Below are 17614 nucleotides of genomic sequence, written 5' to 3' on the forward strand. Positions count from 1 at the left end.
ACTTCTTTTTTAGTAGGTTTCTGTAACAAACTCTTCTATATTAAACTGTTGTTTATAATTAGTATCATCATATTGCAAGACTCCAGATAGAAAATGAAATAATCTACAGTTCTCTACAGTTATTTTGAGCAAAGGTATGACAGCTCCTTTGGTTTTGGTGTACACGTGCCGGGTCATGTTTTATTCCATAGTGTGCTACCCTCTAGGAGTCTGACTGCAATGGTGAAGAAAAATAAGCTAGGAGCACATAAGGAAGCAGAAGGTTGAAGCTGCTTATGCTGCTCAAGTCTTGGGGTGGCCGCAAAGCATGCAGTTTTGGTCATTTAAATCACCTTTTAATACAAATATATCTGGGAGAAAAACAGATGTGGGAAGCATATGACAGTGATATGTCTTTAGTTCTCCCTAATTTTGATCTGTAAGAACAGGGGTAAACTTTGAGGGTTTTGTTTTTTTTTTTTAATTTTTTAAGTAAAACAGGTGTGATGTGAGATTGCTTTGATTAAAAAACAAAAAACAAAACAAAACAAAAAAAAAAAAACAAAACAAAAAAAAAAACCAAAAAAACCAACACAAACCAAAAAGCCCACCTGCTCTTGCCTTGTGTGTCTGCCCTTCTGTAGTAGGAGGCTGACACCTACAGGCAGTCTAGCTGTAGTCCTCGTGGTTCAGGAGGATGAGGCGGGGAACCGAGCGCTCTCTGGAGGATCCATATTTTACACAGAACTTCAGGGTGAAAAAGAGGCTCTCTGCTCCAAGAGTTAAAGAACTGAAAGGAGCTGATTCCATTAGACTCACTTGCCACAGGATAGTTTTATAATAGTGTTTTCAGCCCTGGTATCTCGTACACTTTTACTGAACATCACTGTCTTCTTTATGCCAATTGATAAAACTGTTGTGACTACATTAAGTGCTTACAGGACAGAAAACAACTGTAGTGGTTAAACTAATTTGCAGATCTTCAGCAGGATGCAAAAGGAACAATGATTCCTTACCAGCAAAGGGCTTTTTCAACTTGGTGCATCATTCATACCTGTTACAATCAGTAAATTTAAAAAAAAAAAATTATTAGCTTTGAAAGCTGCAAGGCTGCTATTCTCCATGTCGTGTGGCACTCACATGAGACAAAGCAGACTCTATTTTTCATAAGACTGAACAAAAGAAGATACTTCTACTGTAATCTGAGGTCCTACATCTAGGTGCCCCTAGCTCTAGCCCTGGCATCGCTGCACTTCGACTCCTAGCTGCCTCCTCTGTTTGTCCCAAGACACTCTTCCTAAGTTGGTTGCTTCCCTTCAGACATTGTCAGCAAACAAATCTGTGCAACCCATTACCAAAGCTTAGTTACCTGACTGATCCTTACCTCCCGCTCACTCAGTAGGGTCAGCACTGCCGTAGCGTTCCACAGCTGCTGCTCTCTCTGTGCTTCAGACAGGTGCCAAAATGCTGACAAGAGAAGGCGATGCTGGACCAAGCTCTGGATTATGAGGCGTTTGGTTTGCACCCTGTTTGGGAGGAGGGTAAGGTCAGCTGCACTGCTGCCTCATAGAACCCGGTAAACGCCGAGTTAAAGGAGTGCTACATATTTTTTCTTCTTCAAGCAGGGCTGTTTGTCTTATTGAAGAACAGCAGGGCAGGAGTATCTTGTACCATCTTAAATGTTTCTTTGTTGCTCTCCTTTAGAAATGAAATTTTATTGAAGCACATGCTGCCACTTTGAGTCCCCTTGCAAAGAAAAGAGGACCGGGGGGAGATGAGGCAAACCTTCTGCTCTTCACGTTCTGCCTCAGCTCCTGTCTTAACCTTGCATTTCTCAGCTCTACAGTCATCCATTCACCCCTACATTTACTCACCCAACCACGCAGCCCAGAGCAAGGTTGTATTGTTTCTGTTCATCCATTCCCCACTGGGCTAATGCAGACACATAAAACCACTGTTAATGCTGCTTCAACTGACCTGTCTTCAAAGCAGTTATGAAAAACCTTGTCCTGATTCTTGTCCTTTTAAAGCTGTGCCTGGACATTGGTGACAGCAACGTGGCGTCACCGCCCTCGCTCAGCCTCAGGAAAGCAGCCTGGAGTAGCCACCTCCGTCCATGGCCAGCTGTGCTGGCAGGAACCGGCAGCTCCTGAGCCGCAGGGTGCCCCTGCCTGCGCAGGCAGCACTGCCACCACCGCTTCCCTGAAACTCCTTGGCTGCGGGTGCAGCTGCAGAGCTGCAGCAGCCATTGCTAACACCATGCACCGCTCCTCCCAGGTTTTCTGTTGATTCAGCGCACGCAGCCCTCCTCAACACCTGTGGGACCAAAAAAAACCCCAAAAAACTCATTATGGTGCAAGGCTGGGCGATAGGAGACCCTCAGTCAGTTCCCACACACTTTTGAGGATGCCTCATTTATTTACTTGCAGCTCGGTTCCTCGTCACTGAAATAAGTACCAGTCTTCATAATGGGCATGCTGGGAGTCGGGGGGCAGGTACACCGCTGTTCAGAGAAAGGATCGGTCAGTCAGTTCATATCTTGTCTGATACAGTGAGGTAAGTTAAGAACGGAAATTTGGTCGACCTCAGTTTATGAGCCCAAATGTCAGGGAGCAGATAATGTCTATTGTAAATGTCAGAATCAAGGGATTTTTTCTTTTGCCTTAAAAAAAAAAAAAAAAAATCAACAAAGATTTCGCTACTGTGTTTATGCTGCCATTCGCACAGGCTCAGCTCCACTGAGCGTGAATGGTATTGCCCAGGTACACAAACACGCTGGGGGAATATCAAAAGAGACTGTCTTTTGGTGTGGGTCTGGCAAAGACCCCCAAGCGCAGCCTCAGCCCTCTCAAAGCAGCTTCTGGTAACGCGAGGCTCTGCTAAGGGCTGGCAAATTCAGGCTACTTTCTCCTGAGCTCTGGTGGGCTTCTCACCTTTACCATTTATCTCCACGTGAAAATTTGCCCAAGGCGGTGAAATACGGCCTTCTGCAGGCACTTGCACCCCTCCAGCCACCAGTACCAGCCCCCTCTGCCCAGTGGCCCACTGTCAGTAGAAGAAATGGAAAACCCAAACCCACCTTGCAACCTACTGCTCCAGGCTTGCTACTGCGTCGTAGGCTCTACTCATTTCTGACCTTTATTCTTCCCACCCTGAGAGAGGTGCCACATCAGCTAATGGCTCCTTTCCCCGGGCTGAGTGCCTCAAGGGCAGAACTAAAGTACAAAAAATAAGCGCTTCTCGTGATGGGGCTCAAACCACGGACCCACTGCAGGGCCGGGGCTCGGCCCATCTCTCCCACTCCTCGCCAAGGCCATTTTTCTGTGCTGCCCTCCTCCCCCTCCAAAAGGCTCTCAAGTTTTTTTCATGAGCAGATTCTATCAGCATGTTCCCACTTTCTGCATCGTCCTCATTATGAAGATAATTAAATAACATTAATTGCCAATGCAAATCACTGTAATCTACCAGGAACCTCATTTCAAAATTCAAAACAACAGGTAGGTTACTTTTATAGCCCATTTACGCACTCTTTTTAGCCCTTCTATTTTACTGTCTTTTGTGCCATTTTTACTCTTTTAAATACTGTTGGCTTTTCTTTTTTTTGCTCTCCTTGCTTCCTTCCCGGACTCTCCAGACAGTAGAGGGAGGTCTCGCTTTCTCGGTGCTTTTCAGTCCAAAGTTTGGCAATTCACCACATCATCCTGAACTTTTACACTAAATCACGGCCTTCCAGTACCTAAAGGGCCTACAGGAGGGCTGAGGAAGGACTTTTTACAAGGGCATGTAGTAACAGGACGAGGGGGAATGGCTTCAAACTGGAAGAAGGTACATTTAGATTAGATATTAGGAAGAAATTTTTCACTCTGAGGGTGGTGAGGCACTGGCACAGATTGCCCAGAGAAGCTGTGGCTGCCCCATCCCTGGAGGTGTTCAAGGCCAGGCTGGAGGGGGCTTTGAGCAACCTGGGCTGGGGGGAGGTGTCCCTGCCCATGGCAGGGGGGTTGGAACTACATGATCGTTAAGGTCCCTTCCAACCTAAACCATTCTATGATAAATTCTCCATAAGGTCCCGAATGAGTTTAACAGCTGCATTTGCGCCAGGAAAGCCCCAGTCTGAGGGAAGACCAAGCTGTGCACAGCTGTCCATAAAGTCCACCTCTCATACCGGTATGTGACTTTATCTAAAAGAGAAGAGCTAAAATTCAGCTTATCTTTCCTGCACGTCTCCTTTAATTCATAGAGATGCACCCCAGATTATCAATAACTGCTCCAATGCCAGTTTTGATATTTTAATCATAGAATCATAGAATGGTTTAGGTTGGAAGGGACCTTGAAGATGACCAAGTTCCAACCCCCCTGCCATCTTGTTGCCTAGATTTTATGATGTAGGAGTTTTTATTTTTCATACATATCACAGACTCTGAAATATCCCTGTTAGACTGTACTCAGTGTCAGGTGGATTTAAACCTCCTGAAATGTTTACGATCTGATAAATCCTTTCCCACTGGCTGGGGTTTTGCAACTAAACGTGTAACACCGCACAGCATCATCTCAGGACTGCGGGGTGTAAAAAAGGCTTGTACTGAGCTACTCACAGCTGGCGTGGATTACACGAGACGTACACCCCTCTCTTCCCTCCACAGCGGGTCCACCTGCAGTTAACACAGCACTTGAGGACGTCCTACCTCCAGATCAGCTCCTCTGAGCAACCTCATGGCAGCAACGAGCCACCAACTCCTGCCGCCACCGGCTGTGCAATTCGGGGGGGGGGGGGGGGGGGGGGGGGGGGGGATAGGAGACTGTGTGGCACAGGGACTGCTTCAGCTCTGGGGCAACAGCAGTGACTGCAAAGCTCTGCTGTTACTACTCTGCAACACGGAGGATGGGCCAATCTCCTTTTCCGCAGAGGTTGGCTTCTCGAGGCTTCCAGATTTGGGCATCTGATCCAAGATGCTCAGCTGCGACCTGCGTTTTCACATGAGCGACAGTGGGATTTGCATTTGGTATATTCGTGCTCAGGACGCTGGTCGCCCAACTGCTCTTCCTGCTCGTTATGCCCTTAAAATTGAATTTTTGGTTACTTAAGGTCTTTCTAAAATCTCCCCCTTAGTTCTCAGATAATGTACTTTCATTATCTAGTAAAGGTTGAGATCACTGCCAAAAACCTCTTGAATTTGAAAAGAAAAGGACCAGGATGCTAACGGTGAGTGCCAGTGTGCTGTGGGGACAGGGAGCAGCCGTGAGCTGCGAGGCAGCCTCTCCACCTGAAGGGACAAAAGTGCTTGGACATCTTTGCTGCACCACTGAATCAAAGGGCTTAAAGAAGTCCTTGCAATGAAATCCCCATGCTTGGTTATTGCTGTTTGCTAGAGGAGCACAGAGAGTCATCCTCACTGCGGACCCTCTCTGGGAGCAGAATTCATACGCGTCTGTAGAGGCTGAAGGTGGTTGCTCATGGCTTACGGCACGACCTATGGAGGGTTTCAGCAATACCGCTCAAATATTTCAAGAAACTACAAGTGAAAATAGATTCTGTGGATATTTAGCTGTTGTAAAGACCCAGAGATTTTTTTTGTGATGAAGGGATCACACTGCACATCCTTACTCCTCGGGACCATGGTACCTGCTGGAGCTCAGTGCGCTCGTCTCCAGTGTGCAGCTTTGCCACTGCTTCCGGTGCTTCCAAATTAATTAATCTCAATGTATTACTGTTCTGGCTGTACTTGAGCATGATAATGTAATGATCCCGTGTCTTTGCACTTGATAACAAACTCTTTGGGGAATGGGGAAGGACAGCAACCCCTCCCTAGCTGGTTTTGCCCAGCACTGAGCATTTTGGGACCTGTTTTTCTTTGGGCTTCTTGGTGCCCATTTGAAGCAATTTGCTTTGTGAGAAGGAGTTTCTGTACTTCCATGGGAAGTGTTAACTCCATTATCTCCCTGTCCATCCCCATCTCCTGTCCTGCACGGGGCTCCCTTGCCTGGAGGGGTTTGGGCAGGGTTTGCTTGGGTGGAATTCCCTTCTGGGCCTGGGGTTACCGCACTGAACCGCTCACACCTGGGTGGAAACGCTGAGCACGGGTACCTTACCTGCCTCTTTGGGTAGCTGCTCTTACGGTTTGCATCGCCTGCAGCAGCAAGACTGTGCTACTGATAATTACTCAGCATTTAGGCTACCCATGTACATATGGGTAAAATATGTTTCAAATATTTTATTTGGAAATTATATGTAAAAATTGCAGATGTAATAAATGTTATATATTTAATAATTTAAAATAAATTCAATAATATTTCTAATTGTTTGCTTTCTGATATTATCATGGACTGAGCAGAGGTAAAGAGCTCTTAAGGTGGTCATTTGGGCCATGTTTATTCCAATTTTTTTATTTTTCTTGAATTCTTTGACCCTGAAATAAAGGACCAACTATCATCCTGGGGTGCATCAAGAAGAGTGTGGCCAGCAGGTCGAAGGAGGTCATCCTTCCCTTCTGTTCTGCCCTGGTGACGCCGCATCTGGAGTATTGTGTCCAGTTCTGGGCTCCCCAGTTCAAGAAGGACAGGGAACTGCTGGAGAGGGTCCAGCAAAGGGCTACAAAGATGATTAGGGGATTGGAACATCTCTCTTATGAGGAAAGACTGAGGGACTTGGGTCTTTTTAGTCTAGAGAAAAGAAGACTGAGGGGGGATCTTATTAATGCTTACAAATACTTACAGGGAGGGTGCCAGGGGGATGGGAACAGGCTTTTTTCAGTGGTGCTCCAGTGATAGGACAAGAGGTAATGGGCACAAACTAGAACATAGTAAGTTCCATCTTAACATGAGGAGGAACTTCTTTCCTTTGAGGGTGGCGGAGCACTGGCACAGGCTGCCCAGAGAGGTGGGGGAGTCTCCCACTCTGGAGACATTCCAAACCCGCCTGGACGCCGTCTTGTGCAACTGCTGTAGGTGCCCCTGCTCTGGCGGGGGGTTGGACTGGATGATCTCCAGAGGTCCCTTCCAACCCTGACCATTCTGTGATTCTGTGACTACTCAACCTTCAACAGCTCTGTCCAAAGCCAGTTATCTGGCAGGCAGCACTCAAGATGCTGCCAGTTTAATAAAATTCGCAAGCAGTTCAGGCCGCAGACTTCATCAGTTCAGGCTGTGAACCCCTCCTGATGTTTCCAGCCCCCAACGCGCTGCCAGCAGCTATGACCACAAGCGCAGTTACGCCACAGAGAGATACGGCGTTTTATCGATGCCAGTGGGCATCACAGCGGAGGACAAAGCGCATTGGCACAAGGTACCAGAGAACGGGGTAACCAGAGGCCGGGAAGAGCTTTGCGGGGTCACCCGATCCCCCCGTATCACCCCAAAGCCATGCCAGCAGCTGCAGCTCACCCTGCCATGGAGATGAGGTGTCTGCCTGACTGCTCCTGGGAGATCCCGCTGCCCCCTGAGGCGAGCCAGCGCCCAGCACCATTGTTTTTATTTGCCCCATCAGGATCTAATCTCAGTCTCTCTTACAGCAGCTTAAACCCATCATCCCTCTGTGGATTTGTGAGGTTATTATAAAGAGACCACTTTTAACTAGTTGTAGAGTGGACACCTTGGGCAGGCAGAAACAGCCTCCTGGCTTCATACCCGGCATTTCGGCTTACGCACCCCAGAAAGGAAATAAAAGATCTTGTTGACAAAGACATTCACGCTTTCATCTTCCCGGCAAATCAACAGGTATACAAAACCCAGTGCGGATCTCCTTCAGCTGCAGCAATGGGCAAGTCCTATTGATACCATAGGTTCAAAATTCAGAAGATTCTTTAGGTTATTAAAAAATGTCCTACTTTATCACGGTTTTAAAAGTGCACATAACACTGTGTGTCAAGGCTATCTTCATGGGATTAATATACAACATTATCTAAGACAAGCTTTAAGAGATTCCCATTATGTTTGAGATTTATTTCTTCCCATTTGCCTGAGATTTCTTCTAGTCGGCTTGAGATTTACTTTAAGTAATAGTGCACCTATTTTGAAGGGCTTGCTTATTTGTCGATCAGTGTTACTGATACTCACTTTTATTATTTGGTAAAAATTTGGCAGCAGGACAAGACACATTTTTATTCTATGTTTGTACAGTTTCTAACACAAAACAGTCTTAGTCCGCATCCAGGCACCTTCGATGCAGCGACACAAATGGCAATTGCATGCACAGATTTTTTTTTGCAGAACCTGAGATAGAATATCAATGCTGTTAACTCCTGTCTTTTCCATGGGGCTCACCCTCAACATCCCTTTTAATATGGAGAAAGCTTTGGCGGGAGAGGGATGTAATTTGTCTTTGGGCTGTCTTTCTTCAAATAAATGAATACTCTATGAAGCAACCGCTGCTGTACGCATTATTAAATTTACATCTGCATTTTTTGACATTTAAACTATTCTGTGGGACAATACAGTCTTGGTGTCATTTACTCTGACCTGGCATTTTTTTGCAAAAGCCAAAATATAAATTTTATCGGCACAAAACCACGTTTGTGTGATCTACCTCCATATTTCCCTCCCTTGATTCATGTCCCTAAGCCTGAGCAGGTTCCTGCACAGGAAATTAAGAGGGGGCTGGGAGCCTCGGTGGGCAATGGAAGCCAATAAACCCAGCTGGATCTGGGCATGCAACTGCACGCGCATCCTAAAGCCCCACCATTTACCAGGTTGTGCACATCCCATTTTCAGTGCGCTCTCTGGCCTCGATGACACCACTGTCCCCTCACAGCCATCAGGGTCCCCCCGCACTTTCCCCCCCTGCTCCCGCAGATGCTGAACGGGCTGTTTGTGGCACTCACAGGGGGGTAAATCAGGGCTGCGACATCCCCTGACGCGCCTGTCCCTATGGTACAACTAAGAGCATCTGCCTGCAAGAGCCCGTGCGAAGCGCGACCTGCGCCTGCGGTACGCGATACCATCTGACTTTTAAAACGGAATGCAGCGCCTTCAGAGGCAGCCTCACCTCACCTCCTGTCCCTGCCTGGCTGGACAGGATGCTAATTTTGGCTCTTCTGGACTGAGGCATGCATTAGTCATCAGGTCATTTATTTTATTACGACTTTTCATCTTGATCTTGATACTACTCCAACTCCAGAAAAAGATCATCAAATGGCAACAAAAGGGAACAGTGTCTGAGGTGGAATTATTTCTTATTTGAATTTGGGTAAAGGTATCTCACCAAAAGGCATTTAATTGCTTAAAGAAAAAATTGCTGCTAGTAATTGCTTTACAGTTGTAGGAATACAACTGCCGCAACAAATGACCGTCCGCAATCAATTTACAAAATCATTCTTCAGTGATCCCCTGATTTCATCTCTTTTCATGAACCAGAAGCCTTTTTCTAATGGGCTGGTTGGCAAAAGATCTCTTCATCTCGTTTTTAAAAGGTGGATCACGCAGCCTTAAACACTTAGTTCTAATTATGAATTATTGGAACATCGTGACCCGAGTCATCATGCACTTACTCGTTGATTAATGGTCTTCAGACATCTTAAAAATAAACATGGGAGAACACCAAGTGTAACGGGAGGGTTTTATTATAACAATTTCTGCCGCCGACTGCTAACCCACAGCTTCAGCGAAAGGATCCATCCCCGGCCGCTCAGAGAGACTGAACAGACAGCGGGGACACAAAGGAGACAGCGCAGCCCAGTAACGAGGCTTGGGCTGTTTCCCTTCCACACCGCTTCGGTTTGATAAAATCTGGGAGGCTGTGAGTTGCAGAGCACTGCTCCCAAGGGAGGCGTAAATACGGAGTAGAGCTGGACTGAAACTGGCATCATTTGGAAGAGGAATCGAAGGGAGAAGGGGACAGAACTCCCATGGACGGAGAAATAACAAAGGCAGCAGGGAAGAGAAGAGGCAGATGCGGTGCAGCGGAGGAGGGAGGAGGAGGGTGCCTGGATGTCCCCCTTTGCCACCTGGGCCAAGGGGAAGAGAAGGATGATCTGCTGGGATCCCGCCTGCAGAGGAGGCAATGGGGATGCAGCGATGACTCCCACCGAGGAGGGGAGGAAGGGGCACATATCTAATTTTCCTCACCCTGAAATTCAAATGCTGGGTCTGGTCACGGACGGTGGCCATGGGATAAAAGATGCTGATTATTGTGGAGATTTCCTGAGCAGGTTTGAGCCGTGGCGCCGCGCTAAGGACAGGATAGAGGGGAGTTTAAGAAAAGCAAGCTTGGGATGAGGCGTGACAGAGCTGCGATGGGGCCGGGTGTCCTGTTGAAGGGTAGCAGAGAAGCCTGGGAGGCAGGGCAGGCAGGTCTGTCCTCGCCCTTCTGCACCACAGATGGCTGCAGGGAGCAATGAACCCACAGGAGACCCCTGGCTCACGCGTGTTCTGCACCAACATGGCCCAACTGCACTCTGCCTTCATGTGAAACACAAGCGGTTTAGGGCAGGTGCAACATCGATCGATCAGTGCACCCTCACCAAAGCACTTTCTATCTCTGTCTGGTTGGGAAGGTTTCTTAGGAACAACTAAACGGCACAGATCTCAACACTTCATCATATTTCAAAAACATATTTTCTCGCCTGCTTAGTGAACCAGCTCCCAAACAATATAAAATTAAAAAAAAAAAAAAAAGCCACGAGTCTGCTAAGATCTTGTAGTCATTGGGTCAGTGAAGGTGGGCTATGGGTGGGGGTGACAAAAGGTGCAAAGTCCCCTCTGTGCTGCTGCTCTTGAGAGAGGGAGCAGGAGCCTTGGGTCAGAGAGGGACCTGGTTCAGCAAAGCACCAGCCGATGCATACTTCCTAGCACAAAGACAACCACGGAAGAACAAGCAAAATCACCAGTATCTCTGCCCAATTATGCTCCAATTCCTAACTCTCCTGAGCCACTGCTCTGGATCTAAGCTATAAGTAAGAATAAGCATATATATTTACCCTAAACTGTGTGTAGGGGACCATGAAATACAGCTTAAGGATTATTTTAAACCAAGACAATGACAGCAAAGACCTTCCCCCCCCCCCGGAAAATGATTACTATCCTATTAAGTCTTTAATTTAATTTTTATTTCTATCTATAATGTAGGTGCACGGCAAGTAACGTAGGAACAAAGGGATCATATGTCCCGTGAAAATCAGAAACTGCTCCTGCTAGGTCTCACCTGAACATCCCTTTCACAGCAGTATTTTGTCCCAGCCTCTTTAGCAGCACCACCGCCTAAAGGTGCTGACCAAAAGCTTTCCATCCTCCGGGACAAGCCTCCGGAGGCCTCTCTTCCCCTGCAAACACCCGGCACAGCTCCACAAATCAGCCAGCACGGACACACAGAGAGGCGAAGCATGACTTAACGGGTGGATGACGCCATCCCGCAGCAGCCGAGCTCTGCCGCTTCCCGCAGACCCGGGCACAGCACGCAAGGAGCCAGGGAGGGAGGAGTGGGAGCTGAAACGGATACCGAGCTGGAATGGGAAGAGCGGGAAAAGAGGGTGTGTCCGCCCTTTGCTTTCTCACCCCCACCCCATTGTTCTGCTTTTACACAGCGCTCATAACCACAGTATGCACGCACCTGAAGGGCAACACCATCGGGATTTAGGCTTCCAAGTCCAAGACTGTGATTTACCTGCGCCTGCCTCATCCATAACCTGTGTGGGGTTTCCAAACCAACCCTTCTTGCCTGAGGCTCCGAAGGCTGCAGAGCGATGGGCATAATGGCTGCGCACACTGAACCTGCTTTTGCCGCCCCAAATTCAGCACAGCACACGGCACCCACACTGACTTCCTTTGAAGGACACCGAAGGGACCTCCTGGCATACAGGCAATTTTGTAATAATGCTGGGCTATGCCAGATGCTTTCATTCTCTGGCCAGAGAAGCAAGCGATTCAAACACCACCTTCATGCAACATGCAGGAGCATCCACTAGCTGAGCAAACAGCAAGGTAGCTTTGCTCATTTCTTACAACTGTGCCAAAATTCCTTACAAGCCTACCCTTTATTTTTTCACCTTTGCTTCCAGTTAAATAAAGGGAAGGCACAAAAATCCCTGCTACAAAAGAGCAAACAAAATTCCTAGTCTTTGAAGGACTTCTCCTACTCCAGATGGGTTTATAGCGCAGGCACTCTTTATGGACATCAAACCCTAAAAATAATGTAAGGCAATATTATTTATAAAAGTTACAAACTACAACAAGCTCATATTTCAATTAGTCCTTTCTGCCTCTCTTCTCGCGCTCACTATCTCTTACCCTCTCCCCCATTTTTCAATAGAAGGACTAACAAGGTATAATTTGAGAATGATACATGATCAGGTTTATTTGCCAAGTCTTTTTATACTCGAATAGTCAATCTGTTGCTTCCTGTAATAGCTGGGTACGCAATATGAATTCTCCTCCCCCCCTCAAAAGAAAACAGAGAAGGAATTAGCCATTGATTTAGATACACCATGGTGTGCACTACGTGTGAGCCAGCTGCCTCACAGCCAGATGCTGTAAAACTACTCAGCATCACTCCAGACTCCAGACTCCCCTTTAACGATGACATATGGGGAAAGCATGCAGCAAGTTAAAGAGAGAAGAACCATGCTTAGCAGCAGATACAACATTTTTTCACTCTGCACACTGGTTGTGAGAATATGCCGGGTGCTGCCTGGGCTGATGGTACCCACTGGATGAACAAATAGCGAAGCATATCAGCTGGGTCCAGACAGGACTTCAGGTTTCCCTGAAGTCAGTGCTACTGCCCTCGTTTAAACCAAGAGTTAAGTTTGAATTTCAGCTGATAAATTTTAAGAAAAATCTCAAGAGGTCTTAATTTGTTATGATGCATTCATAACATTTTTCATAACAGTTCAGCGTCCCTTGAAACTGAAGTTTACGATGAATGGGTGGGCTCTAAACAGGACACATCTGCTCCACTGGCAATTTCTGGTTTCACCATATCTAGGTTTACTGAACTCCTCCTACAACCGCCTATATGCTATATGTCAAACAAAAATATCTTCCCGTGACCAGCCCTGCTCCAGCGGGGAGTTTGGGGAGTGACACTCAGTGATAAAGGAGGAGGCCTGCCTGCGCCCTTCACACCTGCTCGATAAGCAGCAGCCTCGTGCTCTGCAGGACCAACCCAGCCTGGGCTTACCCGTGGCGATCCCAGCTTGGTCCCGTCGCAGGGAAACCGCCCGAGTACTACTTACAAACGAGGGAGGGCATGATAAGCAAACAACTTACATGTTGTGAAGGCAAATATTGGCTACATGAAGGATGAGATACGATATGGCAGTGGTAATACCTTAAGAAGCACAACAAATACCCTGCAAGCACTTTTCTGCATATGCAGTTCTGAAAATTAAGTCCAAAGGACACCGTTGGCTCAGAAAGCCAACCCGAACCCACGCTCCCCTCCTCTAGCAGCACACAGAGCCCAAAAATATGAATGAACTAAAGCAAGGTGGATGCTATTTGGTTGGTCGGCTCTGATGACTCATCCTCCCCGCACTCTCCTTAGGCTAATGACAAGGAAACAAAAACACAGGCATAACGTTATTAAACTTAGCATCATTTTGGCAAAGTTGCCATACCCAGGACTTTGTCACTAGGTACTACTTGTACTTCTGTGTCCCCCTGTGCCAAGTAAGAATTAAAGGTTTAATAAGCAAAGAGTCTGTTTTTCTCTTGAGTCACCAATAATTTCTACTTGAATCCTGGGACGGCCTAAAATTTTACCCAAACAAATTTTTGAGAAACTTACTGTCTGCTGGAGCTGAAGGCATACAGCCAGCCAGGGCGGCTCCCAGAGGATCTCTCTCCTTAAATTTGGTGTGCCCCCCTTGAGCTGTGATCCGAGACGCCCCACGCAGAGCAGAGCAGCACGTGCAGGGTGGGAGCCAAAGGGGAGCCCCTGGGGATGCTACGCTGTGCCAGCTACTCCCACCCAGAAGAGGCGATGTGAAGCAGTAGCTGCGACCCCTCTTAAATCCTCCGGGTGAAAGAAGACAAGACGGTTACGCTCCCGAGACACAGGCAGTGGCAGTGCCGAGCACACAGACTAAGAGTCACAGACATCCATCCTGCTCTTGGAGGCTGCCCTCCTCTCTCCGGAGCTCCTGCCCCTGCGAGCCCAGCCATCCCACACAGCGTTTTGCTTTTGAAGGAACAGGGAGACACAGAATTATTAATGAAATGTATGAAACGGGAAACATTTATGTTTTAAGCACAGTTTTATGACTGACAACACTATAATCACTCTCAGATGTGATATTGGGGTGACAGACATGTCTTACCCTGGTTTGAATACTTGGGTGCTTGTCTGCTTCCTCCACCTGCATCAACTGTCCTATAAAGGTTCACCTCTCTTCACAAGCTTCTGGGACCCCACCAGCCGATAAGCAGTGCCTCCCCGACCTCCTAAAAGAGCTTTCCATCCTTCCTCATCCATCCCCGCAGCCTTCACAGCAGCCCACAATCTGCCCGGAGGGAGAACGGGCTGCGCTGTCCCTCAGCAGAGGGGGACTGGTGCTGCCCACCCACATCGGGTGACATTACGACGCTGATATTGCCTTTTTGATGCTGGTGGCAAAGTAAACCACCACACACACACACACACACACACACACACACACGATACCACAGTTCCTCCGCTGCCAAAGCCAGGTCCTGCCCCGGCCCTCGGGTGGCACCGGGGAGGGGGGGTCCGGACATGAGCTCCCCCGCCGCCCCCTGCGCTTCCCCCCGCCGGGGCCGGGCGGCGCTGGTGACCGGGCGCTGGTGGCCGTCGGGGCGGCGGCGAGACACCGCCCACGCCGGGGAGGGGGGGGGGGGGAAGAGGGGGGCCGAGCGGGTCCGGGGATGCGCGGGCGGCGCCGGCAGCAGACGGCGCGACCGACGGCGGCGGCGGCACATCGGCAGCGCCCGAGCGGGGCGAGCCGGGGCGGGATGCGGGATCCGCTGCCCGCCGGGGCCATCCGCCTCCCCATCCCGCACTGACAGCCCCCTCCCCGCCGCCCGGCTCCCTCCTCCGGGGCTCGGCGGGGAGCCGGCGGCTCCCGGGGGCGGCGCAGCCCATGGCCGGTTCGGCGCAGCCCCCGGCGGCGACGGCGGCGTCGGGGGACGGCGGCGGCCCCGACGGCGGGTCGCTGGCGGGGGACGGCGAGGCTTTCGGGGACCGGTCCCTCAGCCAGGGCTTGAGCGTGCTGGTGGGGCTGGCCCTCTGCGTGACCATGCTGGGGCTGGGCTGCGCCGTGGAGCTGGGCCAGCTGGGCCAGCAGCTGCGGCGGCCCGTGGGGCTGCTGCTGGCGCTGCTGGGGCAGTTCGTGGCCATGCCGCTGCTGGCCTTCCTCCTCGCCCTCATCTTCGCCCTGGACGAGGTGGCGGCCGTGGCTGTGCTGCTGTGCGGCTGCTGCCCCGGGGGTAACCTCTCCAACCTCATGTCGGTGCTCGTCGACGGGGACATGAACCTCAGGTAAGCGCGCCGGGACTCGGGGAGGGTTTGCGGGGCACCTACCGGTGACTGGGGGGAGGGGTAGGGGAGGAGGGGAGCGGACACGGACGGGTCTTACACGGACCCCGACACACGCCTCCTGCCTCCCCCCGAAAAAAAACAAAACAAAACAAAAAAAAAAAACGCCCCGGCCGGCTGCAGAGCCCCCTCCCCGCGGGGGAGGGAGGGCTGCGGCTTCCCAGGGGTGCCCCCCGGCCGGGGGCGGGTGGTGATCCGGTGTTTCTTTGGTCGTGTGCCCCCCCCCCTGCCCCCGGCGCAGCATTATCATGACGGCCTCCTCCACGCTGCTCGCCCTCGTCCTGATGCCCCTCTGCCTCTGGGTCTACAGCCGCCACTGGATCAACACGGCGCTGGTGCGGCTGCTGCCCCTGGGGGCGGTGAGCCTGACGCTGGGCAGCACCCTGCTGCCCATCGGCCTGGGGGTGCTCATCCGATACCGGCACCCCCGCGCCGCCGACCTCCTGGTCAAGGTAGGCACGACCCCGGGGATGGGGGGTGGTGGTGGTGGGGTGTCCGACGGTGGTAGCCTTTCTGGTCCCTCCGAACCGATGGGAGCTTCACACGGGCTTATTCTGCTATTTAGGTGGGATATAAGGATGTGTAGGCTTGACATTAAAAGGTGGGACAGAGATGGAAAGCGAGGGGAAGGGTAGGTTACCCCCCCCAGCGCACAGTGCTGCACCCCAGGGAGGCAGCCCGGGCCCTGGCGCAGAGGCGTTCCCTGGTATCCTGCTCTCTCCCTGCTCCCGCTGCACCCAGGGTGAGTGAAACCAGCCCGCAGGCGCAGCGACACCTTAAAACAAGCAAACAAATTAGCTTAATTACGAGAGGAAAAGTGAAGCACAAGCCCTGGCTTTCGTTTCCCAGCATGTCACCCCAAACAAAATGATGGAGGGCGATCTCAGCCCCTTCCTTTCCTGCGATATGATCAAACACCACCAAAGTCCCGAGGCGGGAGCAAACCTGGGAAGGACAGCGCAACCACAGTTTGCGATTTAGACTCTCTATCAAGCCTCTACCTGCTATGCTTATCCTTTCAAACTAATAACCCCCATGTTGTTTATTGATGTCTGTATCTGTTGCCAGATTTCCCTCTGGTCCCTCTTGGTGACTCTGGTGATCCTGTTCATCCTGACTGGGACCATGCTGGGCCCAGATCTGATGGCACATATTCCTGCGTCTGTCTACGCCATTGCGGTGCTGATGCCTCTAGCAGGGTACGCCTTGGGATACGGCTTAGCCACAGTCTTTAAAATGCCCCCACACTGCAGGAGAACAGTGTCTTTGGAAACAGGATGCCAAAACGTCCAGCTCTGCACCGCCATCCTAAAACTCACCTTCCCCCCGGAGCTCATAGGGAGCATGTACATGTTTCCCTTGCTTTACGCGCTTTTTCAGTCGGCAGAAGCGGGACTCTTTGTGCTGGCATACAAGATGTATGGGAGAGACAGCTACAAACAAGATACGCTTGGTGAAGAGGAAGACACAGATATTTCCTACAAGAAACTGAAGGAAGAGGAGGTGGCCGATACTTCGTACGGCACAGTGACCACAGAGGAGCACAACTCCATTCAGATGGAGCCGACGCAGACAGCGCTGTAGGTGAGATAAGGAGGCGACACCTGGGGACGTGTGATGTGTGTTGTGCTTGCGACCAGGCTGGGGCCATGCTCGCCGCTGCGCAAGCGGAGCTGCCCGGCCTCCATCGTTTCTCCAGCTGCTCCCATTGTGCAAGGTGATGTGTGTTTATTACCGCCACAGTATTTCCTCAAAAATACATATGAAAAAATAATAATAAAAAAAAAAACCACAAAGGAAAAAGTATCACCATGACGCAAATAACCCTACATCTTCACGCAAGGAGGCTGCTGCCCGCCGGAGCGCCGCAGGAATGGGCAGGAGGAAGGAGACGAGCGTTTTGCAGAGGTGAAGCCAACGCGGACGAACGGGCAGACCACCTCGCGTGTGCGTTACCTCCATGCCTCCCACCCGCTGTAAAAGCATTGTGCTCGTTGTTCTCACCACAAATACATGGCGAAGCCGAACCAAACCCGTGTTCCCCGCTGATTAATCCCGCGGGCGGGGGGGGGGGGGGGCGGTAATTAAGGGCCGCGCTGTCTGGTTCACCAGGGGAGCTGTGCTGGGGGGTGGTGGGGTGGGGGATGCTCT

General features: G+C 50.3%; 1 protein-coding gene across 1 annotated transcript; it reads left to right on the top strand.

Moving 5' to 3' along the window:
• The first annotated feature begins 14916 nt into the window (after positions 1 to 14916).
• On the top strand, positions 14917 to 17495 carry SLC10A4 (solute carrier family 10 member 4). Its single transcript, XM_082482989.1, has 4 exons — positions 14917 to 15406; positions 15705 to 15915; positions 16532 to 17047; positions 17307 to 17495. The coding sequence occupies exons 1-3, from the start codon at positions 15009 to 15011 to the stop codon at positions 17045 to 17047; spliced, it is 1125 nt and encodes a 374-aa protein (XP_082339115.1). The 5' UTR covers positions 14917 to 15008; the 3' UTR covers positions 17307 to 17495.
• The last annotated feature ends 119 nt before the right edge of the window (positions 17496 to 17614 follow it).

The sequence above is a fragment of the Vanellus vanellus genome (genome assembly GCF_965231255.1).
Source record: "Vanellus vanellus genome assembly, chromosome: 4".
NCBI lineage: Eukaryota > Metazoa > Chordata > Aves > Charadriiformes > Charadriidae > Vanellus > Vanellus vanellus.